A 24,542-nucleotide genomic window follows, 5' to 3' on the forward strand; every position below is an offset into this window, starting at 1 on the left:
TTCTTTTTTGTATAACCTTGCTTCGTGCAAGTGACAATTGTAGTCGTCTTCTCTGTAAACATTTTTTTCGCCGTTCTTTTGCCATTTTCAGATTTACATTTCTAGCGGAAAGCTAACCAGGAAGTGTTTTAGCACACCACGTGACGCATCTGAACGAATCACGTTGTCAGAAATTGACACCAGCCAATGAGATTTCGTTTCTTGGTTTAAGACCCCTTTGTACTTTCACGATTGGTTGCTGATACCAAAGAAACGACCATATTTGGATCCAATGAGATTGTGCAGGAGAGACACAGCTTTCCAACGATATCTCTGTTGACATGGTGCACACAGCGGTCGCGGTACTTTATGTTACGTTAGAATGCTAACTTTTGGTGAATTTAGGAGAAATCTACTGACAGAAATAAACAAACTATAGTAAAATAAACACTTAAATGTGTATTTTGTACGTTTTCCTTCCGAAAACCTGAAAGAAATATAGAAGTTATAGAATCAAAATAGCACAAAATCTCAAAATTGACCAGTGCTTGAAAAACGATGTTTTTGCCTGCCGTGTCTCGCCTTAAATACATGTTGTCTTTTGAATTGTTTGTCTAAAGTCAAGGATCTAGAACTGGTACTTAGTTTTAATGATACAGTCTGGTTATTATGCTGTTTGGAGGAGGCCTCACAGGTAAGAGCACGAACTAGCTACCATCACATGTACCTTAGCTTGACTTAAATGTATTAAACGTATAATTAAGTGATATCAAAATATAAATAACTAATGCCATGCAAACATATTATATTTGCTTGATTCCAGTGTTGAATTTAACAAAATTGCATACAAACGTTAAGGGATTTTAAGATTCTGAAGTATTATGCTAAAAACTAAATAACTTAGATTATTATTTATAGTTTTGCTGAATAGTTTCATGTCCGCTTACCTTAGAAACGTAAAATGCCACGGCAGTGTGCAGATGGAGAGCATGTTAGCTTTGCTTGGTAGCTTCAGCTAGCTCTGGAACTTTCAGCTCGGTGGCAGCAGGTCCCACCTTGGCTCTACCTCTTTGCCCTTATTTGGAGCAGGCTGGAGAAGGCGGGAGTTGAACTCTGACGTCACTGTCGAGCCGTTAGTGGCCGACTCCGACCTACTAAGGGCTTCTCGGCAACTCTGCAGAATCCTATGGGTGAAGTCACGGACCCTACGTCCATTTATATATACAGTCTATGGTTTTGTTGTTTTTTTTGTGGCAGCTGGCAAACAGCTTTTAGGCGCAATACCGCCCCCTGGATTATATACAGTGTAGTGTATACTGCCCTGAATGAAAGACATTTTTCCCATTTGTAAAAAAAAGGCGTATTCGTTGTGTGACTGCATGCACCGAACCGTGACGGTACGGGACGAATACGGATACCGTTACACCCCTAGTGGATAATGTTCGGCGTGATGACTCTTAATAGTCTCATTTAGCCAGCTGCCATTTTTGAGACACAGAGAAGCTTCAGACATTCACCTTTCATTCATTTACTGATGTATTTTATGTTGCAGATGACAAAAGTTCAAATTTCTTCAGTATATTTGAATATATTCAATATATTTTTCCAGACTTCTAACCCATTAACTCATTCAAAAAACCATTCACTTGTAAACAAGGGAACCAGAAGTGTTAATATGCAAACTAATTTCCTTGTTTTGGGAATCATCCCTGCACCACTCTATATCCCTCACAATTGATGACTGTTATACTACCATGACACATACTCAGAGACCTTTGTGACTTAGCAGTGTTTTCCAGTAGTTCTACAAGCCTTTTATCCAGCATCAGTTGATTTACAGAGCCTTTGAGTGACTGTGCACTCAGTTTTACCTTTATCTCTCTCTGCCTCTCACACCTTTGAACCACGAGCCTCACTCAGTCATCCCTCCTGATTGCTTGTCCTTTTTAAAACTGTCTATCCCTGTATTTAAAGTGGAAGTTACCATTATTGAAAGATTTTACGTGTGTTAGTCCTTTTGAGGACATGGTTAAAAAGTGAGGTCATTTTGACTCGTGACCCTCACTACTTTAAACTGGTTTTTGGTTTGAATCAGTCATTGAAGTCTTTTCATGTTTGCTTCTCAGTGTCTTCATTACTTTCTATGTGTGTGGAGTGTGTGAGTTTGTGTGTGTGTGTGGGTGTGTGTGTGGGTGTTCATAACAAAAGCCTCCACAGACAGGGTGAGCTAATCTTATTTGGTGCAGGAAACACATTTCAGGGCCTTGAACCAAACAACTGGACAGGAAGTGGGGGTCTGATTTGAGCTGATGGGAAGGACAAACCACAGGGCTGAAACAGCAACAAACAGCAGCAGAGAGGATGCTCCCCTTCGACAAAATCGGATTGGCTGTTTCTTTCATCTATTCCTATGTCCTGTATCGCTCCTGACCTTAAGGACGAGCACAATACAAGTGTGCTTTACAAACTCTCCCTCTGCTTCCTGTCGTGGATTCATAAAGTGGATTTACGAAAAAGGAATAAGTCAAAAGAGAACGAGCCTCCTGTCAGTGGATCACCCCTCTTTCAGAGTGTTTATCAGGGCTGATAGTGCTGACTCCATGTGAACCGCTCACTGACTCTCGGGTTGCTGTGAGTGGTTTTGGTCTGGTGTTCACAGACAGCTGATGATCTGTTTCAGGGGTTCAGTCTCCTGCAATGGGTCCTTACTAGGGATGTGACGTGCATCTCCATCACTGAGGCCGATGCGATGCGAACTGGCGGCCCGCAGGCCACATCCGGCCCGCCAGACATTCTCATCCGGCCCGCACGACGGGGGTGACTGTGGCGTTGGCGGAGTGGTTAGTGCGTTCGCCCCCCACCCATTTTTTACAAAGTCTTGTGAGTAGGGTGCAGTACCGGAGTCCAACAGAGAGGCAGCAGCTGCGGGACATTAGACTGCGTACTGCGAAACCTTCCCTGCCTTGAAGAAGAAGTGATCCTTCGTTGTGAAGAGTCTGCTTTGTGCGCTCGGCACCACAGCAGTAGCCCCGCAGCGACAGACTCCAGAGGCAGGAGCTGCGGGACACTAGCCTAGAAGCAGGATTGGGTTGTAACGGAATACATCTAACGGAGTTACGTAATCAGAATACAAAAATCAAGTAGGCTAACTGTATTCAGCTGGCGTTACATTTGAAAAACGAGTAATCTGATTACAGTTACTTTCGTAAACCTGAAGTGAATACATTTTGGAATACTTATTGGAATTATTGGTGGAAAATATTCCTCACAAAATGTAATATTCATTACCGGCAGAACTGTGTGCACACTGCACAGCGCTGCAGCATGTCTGAGCGAGATGCAGCGTGTCTGTGAGGCCCCGCCCCCGCACGCAGATGAGAGAGTGATCTCTTTTTAAATATATTGAAAGTTAGAAACGGAGATGGTTAGATAAAATGTGCAAGATAACGTTTATGTAGCATTTCTTTATTGCCGAAATGATGACATTTCATAACGGGATCAAATCAAAGTGAATGGCCTGCTGCGGCTGAATGCATGGGGCAAGTGACTGGAAAACGTTTTCAAAGTTATTACATTGTTTCAGATAATAAATAATAATGATAATTCATTTTATTTAGGGGCGCCTTTCAAAACACCCAAGGACACCTTACATACATACATAACATATTCCAAGGAAAGGTTTTAAGACAGTACAAAGAATGCAGTCCGTGTGATGTTTTATATGTGGGGTGCAGATGAGAGGGAGCTGTCCAGAATGACACCAAGATGTTGTGTTTGAGTTCTTGATAAGCCATTAAAGCAGTACAATAAGTGTCTCCTGTACACCAAAACATACCCATCTGTTATGGAAAAAGAAAGCATTCCAAAAGTATTCTAAAAGTAATCTGAATACGTAACTAACTGTATTCTGATTACTTTTAGAGCATGTATTCAGTATTCAGTAACTGATGATTACATTTACAAAGTAACCCTCCCAACCCTGCCTAGAAGTGAACCTTCGTGTGCGTGAAGAGTCTGCTAAGCGTTATGCGGTCCGCAGTACCTGAGCGTGCTCCACTAGCATCCCCTCCCCCAACTTCAAAATTCTGGGCTATATAAAAATCGCTGGCCCGCGATAGTGTCTATTGGATACATGTTGGCCCTTGGACAAATGTAGTTGGTGATCCCTGCGATACATTAACGATATATTTGAAACACCAGGCGATGCGATACGATACGAGGGCGATACGATACAACACGATGCAAAATAATGATACTTCAATATGGTACGACAGAGGATTTTTGTTTTATTCCTTATATGCAGCAAATCATAAATTAACAAAAAGGTGGTTTACATATTTGGTTCTCTCTACTAGTACTGCACATCCCATCATGCTGTTTATGTTTTACCTTTTGTTACCTAAAAACTCTCCAGAGTACAGTACAATTGTATAACACCTCACAGTTAAACAATTTAAGGATGCATTGCCCAGGATTAACAATGTGCAAATAACAACTACCATAGTGCAATGCCCATACAGCTGCCAGCCTGATGTGCTTAACACTCATTCATAGGCTAACTCACCAGTGAGCAGAACGCAGTGGTTTCTATATGAACAATAAAGAATACAAATAACCTGAGACTCTCGGCCTCCGTAGAGCGAAGCAAAGATCAAAGATCGTCTCTGCTGAGTGCTGACATGATGAGAGGATATTATATGAATGAATCATTTTTTTACCGATGCAAAGACGGTGCAATCGATGCATCGCGAGTTCAACCCAAACTGTAGCAGATGTGCACTCTTTCAACCGGTGCACTCGCATCTTGAACGTTAAAGCCGGTGCACCAATGCGAATCGGTGAATCTTAACATCCCTAGTCCTTACTGTTTGACTGATGTACTCAATACTCTGACACTCTAAGATCTCTGCTAGTACACTCTAAAGCAGTGGTCACCAACCTTTTTAAGCTCAAGATCACCGACCTCGGCCTAGATGAAAGGCGAGATCTACCTATTGCAGAATTGAGTGAAAAAGACGGCCCAGACAATGCTTCCAATTTGAGGCCTTTTATATAGGCTAATTGCATCTGAATTACTGTTACAATGAAGGCTCCATAATCAGCTCACGGCATATAGGCAGGGGTAAAGTGCTATTGGGGGGCGGACCTCACCTCCTCTAGGGGGGTCCTCACCTCCTCTAGGGGGGTCCGGGGGGATGCTCCCCCTGGAAGATTTTTTTTTAAATATTGAAGTTGAAAGCATCAATCTGGTGTACTTTGAGAGCAACATGAAGAGATCTATGGATACCTCTCTCAGCACCCATATAAAACAGAACTGTAAACAGATTTTCTTTTTCTTTATGGATATTTTACAAATCACTCCCATTTTAAACTGTATTCTTGTTTTACTGAGATACTGTATAGTAGGCTATTTCATACCTGTTTTTCATTTATTCTCTTATTGTTTGTATAACTATAATGATCATATGAAGGTGTGCCGCGGAAATAATCTTTTGAATAATTTGTGACAAAACCGTTCTAAACACTCAGAGTCCTTTAGCTCACCTGAGCCCCTCAGTCTGACAGGAGAGGACACTCCTCCAGCTTGTTGTGGAAACAGCTCCTTATGTCCGTTAGTTAGTTAGTGCAGCTAGCTAACCAGATGCTAACATCACGGTCCCCGCTAGCACCGGTCCCTCTCTCTCCCTCTCTCACACACACAGAGACGAGCTTAAATTACACAAGCACACGTGTATTTCCATGCAACTCTCTGATTGGTGTGGTGTCTTGCCTCTGTTGCGTTCAGTGAACACGGGAAATTACAGTCCTGCCGTTGTCTCTTGTGTCATGATGAAGTTCACGTAAAGCACAGTTCATGTATTATATTATTGAGGTGTCTCAAATATACGTCAATCAAGTGGCACCTGCTAACGGGATGATGGATGATAGGTTTACATCTAAAAACGTATTTTTCAAACATTATTATTTTAATTTAATTTTTCTTTCTTTTGTTACTTTTTTTTTAACGGTCCGCGATCTACCCGCACCACACTCGCGATCGACCGGTCGATCGCGATCGACTGGTTGGCGACCACTGCTCTAAAGACAAGATCCCCAGTTACCTCTTTTCCCCCAACAAGGTTTCAGACTTTGTTTGTAGACGATGCCCAATTGTGAACCTTTTTTTAAAGGTGCTTGTATTTTTTGCCATGTTTAATGGAAAAATGAGTACACACATTGAAATATGTTGTTGAGTTAATTTCTCAAAAGTTAATTGCTGTCTGTATTTGAATCCACAGTAAGCAGCAACTAAATACAAGGATTTTGGAACTGCTTAATTTCTGTGGTTACGCTCCATAAATGTCAACACTTTACACAAAACTTGTTTTTAACCGTGTACGTAAATCAATGATACTGAGTCTGGGAATAGTGTGCATTGAGGCAGTCATTAATAATAAAAATAAATACACCCCAAGATTTTGTTAAGTTCCGCCTATCTACACATTAGGCTTCTTACACCGCCACTTACTCAATAAAACCAATGACTTGACTCTCATTCTTAATTGAAAATAATTTAATTGACTTAATAATCATGCTTCTGAAGGACTGTACTGGGGCCACAGTCAATTACTACCCGGGCTCTAGTTGGTGGGAAAGCAAACGGGTGCTTAAGTGGTTCACAAGTCGAACCAACTGCAAACCAAATTAGCCCAAGCACCGAACTAAAACAAAACTAATTTCAGTGAATAAAGCCGTAAGAGAGCAAGACTGGAGGGTAGAACACTAAGAGAGGACAAGGGGGGAGAAGGGATTCAATGGAGACAAGGAAAGAGGAGGCTTCAGATGAGCGATGAGTAAGGAGTCATCAAAGGAGACGAGGAAACAGGAGGTAGAATCTTTTCCCCATTCCAAGCACAAAAAAAACTCTTTCTGTCACAGAGAAGATAAAGTGAGGAGAAACAGGACGAAGGCTTAGACATCTGCTGGGGAGGAATTTATTCAATAAATCACTTTCATTATAGCCTGAATCAGAAAGAGAGAGGGCTTTGGAGGGGGAGCCCAGTCAAGCCCAGGCATGATATCTTAAATGCCCCTACACACCAATCTGACACCAAAGAACACGTCCCGACGGACCGGACTGTTGTGTCGCCTCACGTCTCCTGCGTCTTGGCCAACAGTCGCAATGGAACACACCGCAAAGACTTCACGTACGAACTGCGCATGCGTGAGCGGCAATAACTCTCCTTACCAGCAGGCTGGGGTAGTGTGTATTCTTCATTCAAAAGAGGCAACTACCGGAAAACAGACTGCTTGATATACCGAGAGAAGAACAGACTGCGTGATATAAACAAACAACAAATAGCGTGTGTGTTCCATTTTCACTCTACAGCGAGAAGTTCACGGGGCTTTCCCGAACCTGTATCGAGAGCTGGAGTTAAATGAAATGTCAGATTTGCCTTCTTAATAGTTTGTTCGGGTCCCTCACTTCCGTTTCGCTTCTCATGCACTGATTTGCTAAGCTGAACAGCCAATCAGAGTGATTTATTTGGCCGATGGCCTTTTACCGACAGCCTCCTGATTCAACAAGTTGAATCGGTGGCGGAAGGTGTCGGCACGGCCGAAAAGACACGACGAGGCGGGACACTCCAATCTGAGTATGGCGACGGGACGCTCATCGACGGCCAGACATCTATCGACGGCCAAAATCGGCTTGGTGTGTCAGGGCCTTTAGAGAGAGAGCAGGCCAGAAAATAGAGACGGATTCAAAGAGCAGAGAGGAAAGATCGAAAACCTCTTCTAAACCATGACGATGAAGTTTGGACCGTGTGTCGAAGCAGCCATGGCTATAAAATAAATATACAGGTGAGGTGGGAATGCAGCAGAAAAATGTGGGGGGTAGAGAGGAATGTAGAAGAGATGAAGCAAAGAGATGTGGAGAGAGGAGGGGAGATAAGAATGCTTTCCCAGAGAGGAGGAGATGCGAGAGATATGAACAGGGAGATAATCCACGGGGTGAACAATACTGGACTTTATTCAGTTCATGGCGATAAACAACACATTAGATTACGGCTTTCATGGCCGACTGAGAAGATTAAGAACATGCAACAGAAGGATCTGCACACCAACAAGCTCCAGTCCTGGTGCTGCTCAGGTGTGTGAACGAGCCCAAATGCAAAGCCGCAATGTATGTTAGGGTGTGCGCTGTGTTTCTGTCAATCCCAACAGCATTGAATTGCCGATGTTTTCATGCAGGTGTAAACAGATGTTCTCTATCAAAATAAAAAGACAATAACAACACCTTGTAGTCAATTTAGTAGTCAATAGATTCATCCAATCAACCAAACACAATATATTTCACATGTGTTCATTTATCAAAAATGTATTTCTGTCTGCTTGGATTCACAGTCAGAAATAAGCAGCTCCTAAATACAAGAAAAACTGCCTGTATTCTGTTTAAAATCTCCTTATATGTTAACCCTTTACACAAAACATGTCTTAACCACAAAACCAAAAACATGTTATATCCGTTAATTAATTAAATACTGAGTCTACATGAAGCCTTTTAATGGTACTTTGGAATTGATAAAGTAAAGATACAATCCAGAATGGCCAATAGAGGCATGTTGCAGGGTTTCCTCTTTCTAACTGTGGGTTGTATTGTAAGGAAACCTAGATGAAAATAAAGTTGGTTTGAAGTGTCTGTGTGTGTTGGAAAGGGGAAAGCCATTGTGGTGATTTCCAAGCAGCGATGTGTATGTTTCACTAATTGCTACAGCCTGTGTGTGACGTCTGTGCTCACACCAGTGTGAGTTATGACTCTGAGAACAAATGATGTGAGTTTAAGGAAATTCTGGAGAACTGCACATGTGACATTCACATCCATTCAGAGCCATTATTATTTGTTAGGCATACATATTCTTATCTGGTTTAAATTCTTCATCTTCATTTGATGTTCTATTTGATCCAGAACCTATACATTTTACTCTGAGATGTGCGTGTATTTTACTAAATAGTTATAACACAATATTTTCTGCTCCTGAACTATTCAACATGAGTTCAATCTTGACCAACTGCTTCTGTCTTTTTGTTTGTTTGCTTTCCACTATTTTTCTGTGTTGCTTTCTTTCTTCCACTATCAGAATTGTCTTTTCCTCTGTATATTTCTCTAAGAGCAGAGAAAGGGAGAAGAGGAAAGGGCCCCAGGGCCACGTTTTTGTTTTCAAGCTTTCCATGGAGAACAAATGAAGCGAGTAAAGCGTTAAATAGAGCAAAACAACCACTCCACAGTGAACGCCCATTACTGCATATGTTTACTACAACGTGAACAGTGATGACAGCGGGGATGTTCTGAGGAAATTGTTGACAAAGCTCAGCCTGAAGCCCCACTCTGAACGATATGTAGAAATGTGTGACCCCTCCTCGAGCTACAGATTCCAAGAGTAAATGATTGGAGTTTATACCCAGGCAGGGTGTGACTGGGAACTCTAATCAAGCTGATCTTATAGCTGCATGATTTCACCTCAGACAATTGGCCAAAACATTTAAACTTCATACTTTAAACGGGCCCTTTTATGCTTTTTGTGGGGGTTTCCCTTTCCTGTAAGTTATATAGGTATACAATCACTGTGTTTATTGTTCATTTTAAAAAATAAACTAATAAAAAAACTTCCAGGCGTCTTATACGGCATCAATCAATCTAACTGACATATGACAACAACAACAAAATCTGAATTGTTCAATCATCAAATAAAAAACTGTAATGTGATATGGGACACAAACAGCATTCTAAGTGGAATACATTCAGATTACACTGCCTCGTATTACTGTTGGGTTTGACATATACAGTACAGTATAACTATCTTTAGAATTTCCATCTCACCTGCCAATGCAAACGATAATCTGTCCATTAAAACATATAAACAAATGAATAGGGATTTTTTTTTTGCTGATGTCTTGGTTTCATTGCTTGATAAAGAGGTGTTCAAAGAAATACGTTTTTGTAAATGTGTTGCTGAGACACAGAAAAGTTGACTTGTTATCAGAGGAAGCAGGAGGTGGACTAAAAATAGCTGTAAACCCCTGTTACAATGTCAGACAAGCAGCCAACACAAAGACATGCAACATGTGATTGTGTGCATGGATAACTTCTGAATGAAAGCCAACAAAATAAAAATAGGAAAAATAATGCAGGTGTGTGTGTGTGTGTGTGTGTGTGTGTGTGTGTGTGTGTGTGTGTGTGTGTGTGTGTGTGTGTGTGTGTGTGTGTGTGTGTGTGTTAAGAGGCTCAATACAACAGGAAACTACTACAGCGGGTGTGGCTGCCAAGCTCATCTACTAACCTTGACTTGTCTTCCTACACCGACATGAAAACAGAAAGAAGCTCCCTGTCATCATTTGTTAAACAGACCTTTGTGCACACGTGCGCGCGCACACACGCGCGCGCGCACGCACACGCACACACACACACACACACACACACACACACACACACACACACACACACACACACACACATACACACACTTCAAATTGTTTTCAGTACACTGATACACTTAAATTGAAGTGTATGTTTACAAGTGTTTTGCTATCCCAAGCTTTTAAAGGATCTTTCAGAGTTTCCAGGCACCAAAAAAGGTGCAGTGTGTAAGATATTAATATAATATATATATATATCAGTTTCAAAAAAAAAATCAAAACATCTATATACTGTAGTGCTCTTTACCGTACAAACTTCAGGATGTTGGCACCAGACGCCAGAAACAGCATCCTGAGTTATGTTGGTGTTTAAGTTTAGCAGAGGTTAGGGAAATATTGTGTTGTTCCTGCAAACGCAACTGTTGAAGGACTTTAAAATAACATCCTACCTTTCAGATTTTTCTTCCCCTGTTTCCATGGATGCATGAGTGTGGTCTCAGCAGGACTTCCAAACTCAGGTGAGAACCCACCATTGCTCTGGGCTGGGGGGGGCTGGGTCACAGCTGCCGGGGTGGTGTCAGTAGTGACGTTCTGGGAGAAGGAGGCAATCCTCTGTAGGATTGAACCAACACTATCTCTGACATCACCTTGGCCCTCCTCCACAGACCAAACGGCTCTGGGGCGGGATGGGCTGGAAGGGTTGGGCACATTGGGAGCCACCTGGACAACCTGGGGTTGTAAGAGAATATCCAGCTTGGGGCTGTAGCCTGGAGAAAGCGGCACCGGGGAACCTATCTCTGGAGTAGGAATGAAACCCTCTGAGAAGGTTTGAGAATGTGGTGTGAGAGGCAAAAAGGGATGGTGGAGGGACGGGATGTCAGAAGAACTGTCCAGGCTGCTCAGAGAGGCAGAGGGACTGGCCGGGGTGGATGGGGGGCTGGTGTAATGTTGGAGGCTCCCTGTGCTCCTTGGTGGAGGCTTGTGGGAGTTTGGGCTCATTGATCCTCCTGGAGACTTAGTGCAAGTAGTTGTTGAGGAGCTGTTAACCAAGCTGTCCAGATCCAAGGGAAACTTGTTGAGACGTGAAGCTTCCTTGGCCTTGGGCTGGGGGGACCTCAGGACCTGGGGCCCTTGCTGCTGGTAGGGACTTTTTGGACCACAGTAGACCTCTTCCCCAAAGGAACTGGCATTATGAAGTCGGCCATTCCAGTTGGCATTGGCATACCTCAACCCTGGAGACACCATGCCTCCACCTACGCTTCTTTGCATACTCACCAGTCCTCCTCCTCCATCACAAATTTGGAGGTTGAGGCTTGGCATGGAGCCATGGCTCACCCCCTGAGGATCTGGAGCTCCCAGCATCGTCCTTGCCCCCTGGTCCATCTGGTGGAAGACACCTCCATGGGAGGGAAAGTTCTTCAGGTTGGGGTGGCTTCCCAAGTTGGCACCTCCGTCACGGTGCTGTTGTGCGAGCTGGGTTCGGAGGTACTCCCCATGAGGCGGGGGGCTGTGATATGACCCTGGTTTAGTCAGAGGAAGGGCACCTCCACCAACCCCAGAGTACTCCAGGCTGGAGGTGGAGCTGTGGAGGCTGTCATTGTCACTGCCAGGCCCGGACAGAATGGAGTACCCGTTGGGGTTCAACCTGCTCTGAAAGGATGCAGCTCTAGTCACGGAGGAGCCGTTGTTGTGGATGGCCGGCTTGTTTGTGGTTCCTCGGTTGAAAGACATACTGTTGACTACACTACGGGACTTGAGCACCGGGCTGGGACTGGAACTCAGGCTGATGCAGGAGTGGTGGGCTGTGGAGCCCAGGCTGTTGTTGTTGTTGTTTTTGAAGGCCAATGAAGGGGACTGCCCCCCTCCTCCACGCCCCTCACTGGCCTTGTTGTGGTGGAGGAAGAAGTGAGAGGAAGATGGAGACACAGGGTTGGAGATGGGAGAAGCTGGGGAGAAGGATGGTATGTCATCCACATCTTCAATGTCGAAGGATCTCTTTAGCGCTGCAGGGGGGAAGAAAGAAAATGAGTTAATGACAAGATAATGTACTGTATCTGACCAGAGCAAGTAGACAAGTGATGGACATCTAAAATGCTTTATCCTCCATCATATTTTAACATCTTCAGAGTTTCCTTTTTCAGCCTTTGTTTAAAAAAAGGTGTGATGAAGACTGCCATCAAATTTACCAAATTGACATGCACAAACACCTATAGAACACACTACAGGAGAGGGGAAACCCCAAAAGCATAAAAGGCCCCTTTAAACCCTTAGTTCAGTGGATCTGCCCTAACCCTAGAATCTTTGCAGCCTGTCCTCCTACAAAAAACGACCATATAGGCCGATTGTTCATGCCCCTGTTACGACCCAGAGACATGTTTTAAAGTGTATTTTGTTTCTTACACGACCACTAGAGGTGCTCTAGTGGTCGTGTAAGAAACAACATGCTCCCGGCCCGTTCATTGCAAATGCTCCGGAGGGACGTTTATTCACAAATAACCCTCTCTGGAAAATCCTAAATTGTGGAATAGTTTGGCCATTAAAATGCTTTTTTATTCGATTTCTGGCGAGAAGTGTATATTGTACTCTTAGAATCGACGTCCAGTGGATGTGTAAGATCTATAGTTTGATAGATATTATGAAGATGATTTGAGGTCTCGCCAGGATAACGTGTATGCAGCTTCCATGTAAAGTTAGCGTGGGTGAAAACAGTTTTTCCGGTCTCGAAGTTTTCATAATAAAACCGGATATATTCCCCTCACTGTCAAATGATTACACAGTGATATCTGCATTACTCATCCACTAATTACATAATATTGATTGGTTTCAATTGTGTACAATGATTTTGTGTTTTTAACCTTCGATTCAGAGAAACAAATAGTTTTTTCGGAATTTAGACACTACAGTTTCCGAAGACACTACACTACCCAGAATCCCCGGCTATCGTTTGGGACTACAACATCCACCTTGCTTTACAACCCCCGTGATTAGTCATCAAGCCCTGTGATTGGATGTTGGAGTGGCAGTGCGACAAGGTTACGCTGAGCGTCACAGCTCTATGAAATGGAATGGAACCACGGCAGACTTTCCAAAATTGGAATTGGACGGGTCCAGCCCCCTTCTCTTTATAAGATGTTTTCTTATTTCCCACAATTAGAAGTTGCCAGTATTAATCTGTGTACACCCTGGAGGTTTAGGGGATACAAAACACAGTGGTGTTATCAAATTTAAAACATATAATTAATACATGGGTGGATGTATATACCCAAATGACACCTAAGGTCAGAAGAGCTTTATTTAACAGCTGGTCTTATGTCTATGACCCCTCCTGTTGTTAATTGATAAGCCTGAAACATGCACTTGTCAAGGTTCAGAGGCAGATTTTGCAAATATGGCAGTAGCCATCGATCATCTTAAGATAAGATAAGATAAGATATACTTTATTGATCCCAAGTTGGGAAATGTTTTTGTTACAGCAGCATACTACTTTGTTCTACTCCACTACAATTCAGAGGTTAACCTGGTATTTTTACTCCACTACATTTATTATAGTTACTTTGCAGATTCTGATTAATGATGTGAAATATAAACAACCCTTAAATCAGTCTTTAGTTACACCTGAGTCAAATTCAGGGAAGGTGATTTTCAAGTGCCAAAATAAACTATGCAATATATTGGACGTTAAGTACTTTGTCAGACTTCATATTTATCTGTGGATAACCCCAACGTTTTTTTCTTAATCAAAAGAAGACCTTAACTTAAAGTAATCTTTATTGTTTAAATAAAACCTTATTAGTTTGTCTGTTTGCACATCCTCCTGTTAATATCTTTGGACGTCCTGCACTAAACTGTTTTATTGTAGAGATCACTACAGTATCTTCTTGATATTTTATATTCTATATTTTTATCATGCCTTTTACTTTACCCCAATTTTGTATGTAGGCTACTCTTAATATTTAAATGTTTTCATCAAATAAAACGTATTCAACAACAACATTCAATAAGTGCTTTAACCACTAGGCGGTGCAGGTTAAAAAAACTGTGGTTTAGTTAATAAAACATAATAATATCAAACAGTATATGACTATTAACTTTATTGTGAGAAAATAAAACAGAACGGTAAAGGAAAATACAGTTTCAGTCTCTCGATTTGAAGCTTATGCATTGTACCATGAACCTGTATAGACCTGTAACAGTCAACTGCATGAGGAGTTGGAAAGGTAGTAAATAATATCTTTAAAAACTACAAAAAAATCCCTTTCTATCAGCTGTGCACTGTTATGGTGTAAATACAGCCTATCTACCAATTGGATCAAATATAAAAGTCAGCCGAATTAGTGTTGATACTGCAAGGAGACGTGTTGTGTGAAAAGAAATGGAAGATGTTGCTGATATATTTATGATCAACGTCACGATCCACGTCACCTATTCAGTTTTGGCGGCATTTCTTACAGTTTGTCAAAAGGTCTTCTGATCCGGGCTATATTTAAGCAATAGCTCACGACAGGCCGTGGTATATGCTCATTATATGACAGCTAAGGGGCGTGGTTCGGCCCGACGCGAAGCGGAAGTGAGCTATTGCTTTTATAAAACGGTTACCAAGTGTGGCAATATGAAAGAAAAATACACACTCTAATTTAAATAGTCTTTATTCGTAAATAATCATGATCAAAATAAAATAGTCCCTCCGTTGCCTTCTGCACAAAACATAGTGCGAGGTGGTTGCTATGCAACAACACTAACAGCTATCGAACATATTAGACAGAGAGCGTTGATCCATTATTTGGTTGTTTATTTACATTAATGTGTATGTTGCTGTTTATTGTACAGCCACTGAAAAACTGTCCAGCATCAGTAGCATGGCTTACGTGGTCACTTGTAGGTTGAGGCTGTTGCTTGGCGTGGCGAGAATATTGCTCCACTTTCTCCGGTCCCAGAGATTGGGCTTCCAGTAGCTCAGGGGAGAGCTTTCTCAGCCTGTGGCCACTAACGGTCATAATTTCTCTGCTTTGTTTCAAGACCCGCATCAGAAAGCTTTTGAATAGTGCTACTTTTCCAGTTGGTCTACCTGCTCTTCACGTAGCTCTGCATGTCGTCGTTTAGGTGCTTTCTTGAGATAGGCACTGCTCAATCCACTCCTCCATAGTAAGACCCCCCCGGAGGTCGAAGTTAATCTTAAATGTTTCCATCTTAGGCTTTGTAAGTTTGTTTCGTAACTGAAGAAATGCAAATATATTTATAAAACTGACAAGTCAAATCAAGCAATCTGATTGGTCGATAGCGTTTTTGCGGACCTCTTTGATTACAGATTTGAAAACATGGTTGCTTGCTTTAAAAGTAGCACAATTCATTATGTTAAACCTTCAAAAGTATCTAGATATCCCTGCCCTAATGCCAAAGGAACTGCACACTGAATATGTTTTGCCGTTTGATGTCTATGTCTGGACCGCTGCGTCAAAAAGGAGGGCTTCTGCCCCGTTACTTCTCCGCTGCTTTCTTGTTCCAGTATGAAAAGCAAAAGCCCAACGGTATACTGTTTTTCTCAGACGCGGAGGGATACTGACTTGTTGTGAAAAGTAACTTACAATTCTACCCGTGGTATACGCTCAGTATATCACGGCTAAGAACCAATCAGATTGCTTGATTTGACTTGTCCGTTTTATAAAAATATATATATACATAAATATATGACATGGAATATTAATATAAAATATAAAATATTGAACAGATTATATATGTGTAAAATGTACAGCAAGGTTTTATTCTAAGAGAAAGTATGGAGCAGAGAGTTCTCTTCCAGCCAGAGGTGATTTATTGTACAGAGTTATTGCAGTAGGCAGGAATGTGTTCCTGTATCGGTCCTTGTGACAGCGGAGCTGCAGCAGTCTGTTGGAGAAGGAGCTCCGTTGGCTGTCCAGCTGCAGGTGGAGAGGATGGGTGGGGTTATCCATGATGGACAACAGCCTGTTCAGTGTCCTCCTCTACACCACAGCTTCAAAGGGGTCCAGCTTGATGCCGATGACAGACCCAGCTTTCCTGATCAGTTTGTTGATCCTGCTGGTGTCACCGGCCACAACAGACTAGAAGATCTCCAGCATCTTGCTGCACACGTGGAAGGATCTCAGCTTCCTCAGAAAATAGAGTCGGCTCATCCCCTTCTTGTACACAGCATCAGTGTTGATCCTCCAGTTCAGCCCATTGTTCAAGTGCACTCCCGGTGAAATGTCCTTAAAATGAAGTCCGAGTTCGAAATATATATAAGCCGTGTCCCTCACTCCTCACATCCCAAGCTGCATCCCCAAAAAGTGTATTATGTTGATACATCGTTTCAGATGTTATGTTTCAGTTGCGATCTTGATAAGCCATTAAAACAGTAAAAACCCGTTCAGTTTCCTTTTGCTTTTTGTGTCTCCTGCACACCAAAACATACCGATCTGTGATGGAAAAATAAAGTAATCCAAAAGTAATCTAAAAGCAATCTGAATACGTTTTTAAGACACGTAACTACTACTTTCAGAGCCATGTATTCAGTAATCAGTAACTGATTACATTTACAAAGTAACCCTCCCAACCCTGGTTAGAACGCTTGCACTCTACAGTATGTGTGTTTGTGTCTCTGCTCAGGAGATCATATTAAATCTGTCTCGCTCTTTTGGTTTCTGGGTCCTGATCTCAACCACTTGCCTTTGAATGGGAACAGTGTCCACTTCCTTTGTCGAACACACACACACACACACACACACACACACACACACACACACACACACACACACACACACACACACACACACGCACGCACGCACACACACACACACACACACACGCACGCACGCACACACACACACACACACACACACACACACACACACACACACACACACACACACACACACACACACACACACACACACACACACACACAAACTTCCTCCGAGCACCAAGCACAAAGGGTGGATAGAGGTCGGTCCTGGAGTCAGGGCATCCAGGGGAGGTTTAGTGTTACAGAAACCATGATAAATACCATGAGAAGGAAGCAGGGGGAGGTTCTCAGGAGGAGGGGTGTATAATTATAGTTCAAAGTGAAAGCTGAGACGTCATCCAGTCATCACAGCTGCTATACCGATATTTTGTCAAATAACATGCCATTATGTCACCTTTTGTATGCTTCAATCCGACAAGTACTTGTCCATTAGATTCTGAAGTGCCACATTTTTTAATATTCATAAATTGTGTGATTTTAGTGATATTATTGTATTTTTTGCCTGAGCGATTGTTATGTAGTTAATTTATGTATCTATCTGTGTTTACTTACTCTTAAATAAAAATATTCACACATTTGGGCAGCAAAAATACATATAAAAAGTATATTTACTCAAGTATTTTTTTTGGACTGTGTGTGTGTGTATTTAGGCTCTGTTTCCCTGTCTGTTTTGGGGCTGGTAGTGTGTGTGAGATCCTTTTGGTGGCTGGTGACTGCGTTCACGTGGGCAGCATATGTTTATGATTTAATAAATGCCCACACCGGGTTGTATTTTGGACGTTCTGCCTCTGCCTCCTTGCTTGGTCTGGCCGCTCAATTGTCGGCTTCACATGGAGATTTGTACTTTAATCTTATGCTACTTTATACTTCTACTCTGCTACATTTCAGTGGCAAATATCGTACTTTTACTGCACTACATTAGCTTAACACTCATTGTTATAGTTACTTTGTACATATACAAACACATGATACACTAATATGGTATAATATAGTACTGTACTCCAATCTACACAGTACTTCACATATCTACATTTGGTCCACATTGACCAACTACAATACTAAAGTATAAGAAACATGATCAAATGAAAACCATAATAATAAAAAACTGTAAAAATAATCCCTTCTGCACAACAAGTAATCTTTCTTTTGATACTTAGTACGTGACAATACTTTTGTACTTTATTGTTCTGAAATGTTTCATTGTGCAGAATGAGTACTTTTGTATAGGTATAATAAGTATATTTTCATGCAAATAGTTTTATTATTTTACTTAAGTAACCTTTTAAAATCAGGCTTTTTACTTGTAGTGGAGTATTTTAAGATCACAGTATATGTGACTTGCTCTATCGAAATTAGTCGCATTGACCCAAAGACACATTTTGAGTTGTATACACTGTTGGAAAGAGGAGATTCCTAGCTTTCTAATGATATCAGGATTGTTTTTGTCCTCCAAATATTAAGCAAAATATGTCCCATTATATAATGACTGTCACGAGTCATCATTTTGAGAAAAAGGCCTTCAAAGTTTCCTCTTCTCTGGAATCCATCGATCTGATTGATTATTAGCGGAGCAAATTATCAAATTCGTAGGGAGGGAAGATATTTTCGTTTGGATTACTGGTCTGGGGGAAGCTTGCGAGTGTGAGTGTGTGTATTTTTGCGTTTGTGTGTATTGCGTTTGTTTCCCGGGGAAAACCCTCACGAGAAACAACGGCTGTTGTTATGCTTGCTGCGACGTTAAATTACTCCGTTCTCCGCTTGTAATTATGCCGTTACAAGCTTCAAAGTTGCATTTATCATCTGAATTTGCCGAAACAAGTTTAAATTCTGAAAGCCAAGACTTTGTTTGATTGAAATCAGATGAAAACAAACTGTAACTGACCCTGCCGTGTTATCTATGATTACTATACGTCTTAGATTCATAATTTCAGCGGGAGGGAGGGGGAAGAGCAACAGTAGAGTGCGAGTGAGAGGTGCCGGTCATCTTCCCTTTACAAGCTTCAAAAATGTATTTATCGTGTGATTTTGGAAATTAAAGTTTCATATTCTGAAAGCCAAGACTTCAGAACCTTTTTCCCCCCAGATCGTCCCTGCTATCGAGGTAGTACTTTCCTGGGGGAGTAAATGGTTCGTGGGTGTGTCGGCCACGCTAACAATTTCTGATTGGCTGGGCGAATTGCAAACCACGGCCCGTAAAACTCAGAAAAGTTTTGTGAAGCCGCCATTTTATTTGCTCGCATTAGCCCAGCGCACCAACGGAGAGAGACTAACTTATGGCAACACAAAAGAAAACATGGGAGCAGTGGAGTGATGAGGAGGTGTCGGCGCTTCTGGCAATTTACTCGGAAGACGCGACCCGGCAGCTTCATTTGTCAGAAGCATTTTGACGGGTGATTAATCGCCGCATCGAGCGTTACCTGCCACTCTGATCCACTGACCCCCCTCACACACACACACACACACACACACACACACACACACACACACACACACACACACACACACACACACACACACACACACACACACACACACACACACACACACACACACACACACACACACACACACACACATTTATACACAAGCAGAAAGTCACAGATAAATGCGGCTTCATTTGCCAAATCCTCCCTCGGGGACTCATTCCGGTGAGAACGCGATCTTAAGGCCCTGACACACCAAACTGACATCAAAGCACACGTCCCGACGGACCCGATTGTTGTGTCGCCTCACGTCTCCTGCGTCTTGGCCAAAAAGTCGCACTGGAACACACCGCAAATAATTCAGCCGATGGCCAAGTAGCACGTAAGCACTCCACATGCGTGAGTCGCAATAACTCTCCTTACCAGCAAGCGGCGGTAGTGTGTACTCTTAATTCAAAAGAGGCAACCGGAAGACAGACTGCATGATATATACAAACAACAAATAGCGTGCGTTCCATTTTCACTCGTCCATCACAGACTGTTTCACATAACGACTTATAATCGAAAACATGTTTAGTGCGGTACTGGAAAATGAAAAATAATAGCCGTCTGTGTGTGCCTTCTTCACTTCCGTTTTGCTTCTCATGCACTGATTCGCTAAGCTGAACAGCCAATCAGAGTGATTTATTTTGCCGACAGCCTTTTGCCGACAGCCTCCTGATTCAATGTTGAATCGGGAGCGGAAGGTGTCGACACGGCCGAAAAGACACGACGGTGCGGGACACACCAATCTGAGTAGGGCGACAGGACGCTCATCGACGGCCAGACATCTATCGACGGCTGAAATCGGCTTGGTGTGTCCGGTCCTTTATAGGACAGTTTGAGGGACTAAAGAGTTTGGGGGGAACAAGTACAGGGGACAAGTACCGGCTAAGTACTTGGTGTGAAAGCGGCTAATGAGTATAAGGTTCTCATAACTAAGAGATCCAAAACCAAAGCCACAAAGATAAACCCTACATTTTAGCCACACACACACACATGGCAAGGCCTTCACACTTAAGATGAGGCGAGAGTGAGTGTGTGCATCCATGCTGCTCAGCTTTAAGAGCTAAAGAGTAATTACAGGACTCCTCGAGTCATTAAGACTCAAACACAGTCTCTGTTCTGTTGGACCAGACCAATGACCTCTCAGTCACACACGCACACCCACACACACACCCACCCACACCCACACCCACACACACACACACACACACACACACACACACACACACACACACACACACACACACACACACACACACACACACACACACACACTGATCCTTAAGTGGGATCACTTATGCTGGTCTTCTGGGTCTGTATTTATAACTTCAGATTTTATAAACACCCAGTTCACTAACTGAAGGTATTCAGTTTTTGGAGAAAAGCTCTAAAAAAGCACACAACAGACACACACTTTTATAGACTGGCTGGTGAACACAGTTAAGCATTTAGCAGCCAAAGAGACAGATATCTCCCTCAAAGGGCTACTGGTGGAGACCAAAAACCGAGCTCAAAGAGAAAGACTATACACTCCCATTCACTGGGTGGATACAAACACGACTACAAATGAATATGTTCTCCATAACTACTGGATGTTTATGTTCACAATTTGAACGTACAGGGACAGAAGTGGTGACTTGACTCTGTAGTCGTACTAAATGAATTAGTGCTACAGAATTGTATATTGAATTTGAGAACACCATTGGATAGGTCCTTTCACCAGAGCTTTATATATTTGGTTTAGATTATATTAACCGTTATCTGAATACTGGCTTTTCTTTGGCAAGCAATAGCAACAATGTTCAGTAGTCATGACTCTGGGACATTCCAAAGAGTCCCTGGACTAAGTAAAGAAAATCATTTGGTGACAGTCTGATAAAATAGTACACAAAAACCATGTATTACATGGTCTGGGCTGAAGGGGTTCAGTATGCACCAATAGCGGCTTTAAATTCCAATATTCAATTAATGTAAGGATGTTCACATGTCTCTATAATATTGTAAACTGAATATCTGTGTTTTTAATTTTTTGGACTTTTGGATGGACAAGACCTTTCAAACCTATCCCATGTTCACTCAAGTACTGTACTTAAGTACATATTTAAGGTATTTTACCCTAATATTTTTGTTTTTATATTACTTTACACCTCTATTCTACTACATTTTGGTGGCCATTTTTGTACTTTTTACTCCTCTACATTTATTTTAAAGATGAACTTACTTGTTACTTTATACATTCAGATTTTGACACACAATACTTATGAAAAACTTATATTATTTACTTCGCTTATTTTGCTTTGAAATATTGAAATATAAAAAAAAAGATCGTACTCCTAATACTTTAAGTATATATTCCTAATCATACTTAAATACTTTTAATTAAGAACCATTTTCGATGCAGTACTTTTAATTGAAAGAAATATTTTTTTCAGTGTGGTATTAGTATTTATACTTACGTAAGTAAAGAATCTGAATACTTTTTGCACAACCGCCCATTTTAAGGTATAAAAGTTGAACTGATAAAACGCACAGCCTTTTAACAACTAAGCCTTCATTCACACACCTAACAGTTCCTACCTAAAAGCTCCAGGCAGGCTGTGGAGGGTATTTGAGTGGGGGGGTAGACTGTGTGGACTCGGCTACAAGTGTGAACCTGCCCTCCATTCAACAGATAAGGAGTTCTGGTATCAGGTAATTGCTGGCAACCTGTCAAACCCAGGGGGAATAATTACGGTGGCTGTGTGTGTGTGTGTGTGTGTGTGTGTGTGTGTGTGTGTGTGTGTGTGTGTGTGTGTGTGTGTGTGTGTGTGTGTGTGTGTGTGTGTGTGTGTGTGTGTGTGTGTGTGTGTGTGTTGTGTGTGTGTGTGTGTGTGTGTGTGTGTGTGTGTGTGTGTGTGTGTGTGTGTGTGTGTGTGTGTGTGTGTGTGTGTGTGTGTGTGTGTGTGTGTGTGTGTGTGTGTGTGTGTGTGTGTGTGTGTGCGCGCATGTGGTGGTTTTTGTGTGTGCTTGTGTGTGTCTGTGTGTTGTCTACGTTTGGCTCCATTCCTTATATTCTCACAGTTCAGTAGGGTGCAGACCCTAATCCTCTCCTCTTACACAATACCAAGTCAATCTGATAAAGAGATATGCTCAAACGTGCTCTCTCTCTCCCCCTCTTTTTCTTACACAACCACACACTAACACACACCATGCTGAATTAACTCACAGGGTTTCTGGGAAAGTGTGTGTTTGTGTAGATGTGTGAGGCATCCTGTCATGGCCACTGCAGATCAGGTCACTGGGAAAATTGTATGGGTGTGTGTGTGTGTGTGTGTGTGTGTGTGTGTGTGTGTGTGTGTGTGTGTGTGTGTGTGTGTGTGTGTGTGTGTGTGTGTGTGTGTGTGTGTGTGTGTGTGTGTGTGTGTGCGTGTGTGCGAGTGTGCGTGTGTGCGTGTGTGCGTGTGTGTGAAAGCCTGTTTCTTTGAGCTGATCGGCAGGTAAACCCTCTGTTTTTGCTGCTGGTGACTGTTGTACTTTTATCTCCGTATATTAGAAAGATTCTTACAGTTGGTTGTGATACAAATAACAAACAAACATATAGTAGCTCGGACAGGTAATAAAATGCAAGGGGCGGTGCAAGCTACCATGACCATGTATCATACGTTGTCATACAACAGCAGTGATTGTCAATATATTGTTGTCATAGAAACATTTAAAAAGCGCTGGGAGCAATTTTTGGATGACACGCTGTGAGGAGGCACTTTATGCATATAAGAGCATTTTGATGTTGTATTTTGTGGACCAATTATAGATACTGTGAAGATGAAGTATTGTATTATCCCATATCAGCATATCATAATTTTTCAAATTTCAAATTCAGTGTGAGTATAAAAATAAATGTCTCTGAAATGTAGTGGAGTAAAAGTATAAAGTAGCATAACATGAAGGTTTGTATAAAATACAAATAAGTCAAAAAACCACGCAAGTACAATACTTGTAAGTAGTTAATTTCCACCACTGAACAGGCCCTGGCGGCAGCAGCTGGTACCTCAAATAAAAAATGTTTTTAATGTTGGTTTATGGTCTATATTACTGGAGCAGAAAAAAAAGGAATGACTTGTGGGGATTGGATAAAGCGCATCAGAGACGAACCCTGCATGTCAGCATCTTCCGACCATCCAGCCAGACCTGCCAGACCCAACTGAGGAGAGGGGTCTGCCTGCAGACCTCCACTCTCAGGACAGTTCCGGTGCAGACCTCCACTCTCAGGACACCTCCACTGTCAGTATAGGAAGTGACGATTCTGACGTGTGCTAGCTAATAGTGATGCTAATTATAGCTCATTCCTAATAGTAGTATGTGTGTCGTTTGGACAGTGCTACTTATATGTTATGTAAAGCCTGCATACTTATATGTGTTTTATTTCTGTATTGTTACAGTTTTACAAAGTAAAAGAAGAACAGTAAAGTCAAGAAAGAAAACCTTGCATCTTTATTGGAGGACTTTTAAATGTTAGCTAACTGTCTAGCTACACATAGGGATACGGGCTGTCAGGGCAGAACAGTTCAATCAATCTAAGTGATGAAAAGTGATACTGTACTGATATTAACTACAATACAAGGTGTTCCTATATATATATATATGCGGCGGAGGTGGGGAGGTTACAGCTGGGAACCTCCAACCCGCTGCGGGAGTGGGACCCCTGGACTCTTGGTCACGCTTCATATCGGCCGGCCCGGGAAGGAAGAGACACGCAGAGTGGGGGAAGTCCCCCACCCCAACGCAGCACACCCTCCCGGCCATCAGAGTCGAACCCGCACTTCGGAGGAACCGACCGCCAGAGGCCGCGGAGGCCCTCCGACAGTGGGTCGCGTTTGCCATTCGACCAGTGAGAGGAGAGGAGAAAAATGCAAAAAAAACAAAACGGGTGAAAATAGCCAAAAATAAATAAATTCATAAAACCG

At 42.3% G+C, this 24,542-nt stretch overlaps 1 protein-coding gene across 2 annotated transcripts in view; it reads right to left on the reverse strand.

The window, feature by feature from the left end:
* The window catches only part of LOC307017367 (uncharacterized protein), a 147,519-nt gene that overhangs the window by 82,872 nt on the left and 40,105 nt on the right, over nucleotides 1-24,542 (reverse strand). For both annotated transcript variants that reach the window (XM_079646957.1, XM_079646958.1), the window contains one exon: nucleotides 10,824-12,377. In XM_079646957.1, coding sequence (XP_079503083.1) covers nucleotides 10,824-12,377 — 1,554 coding nt within the window. The remainder of the gene's footprint in view (nucleotides 1-10,823; nucleotides 12,378-24,542) is intronic.

Source organism: Notothenia rossii (genome assembly GCF_949606895.1).
Source record: "Notothenia rossii genome assembly, chromosome: 8".
NCBI classification, from domain to species: domain Eukaryota; kingdom Metazoa; phylum Chordata; class Actinopteri; order Perciformes; family Nototheniidae; genus Notothenia; species Notothenia rossii.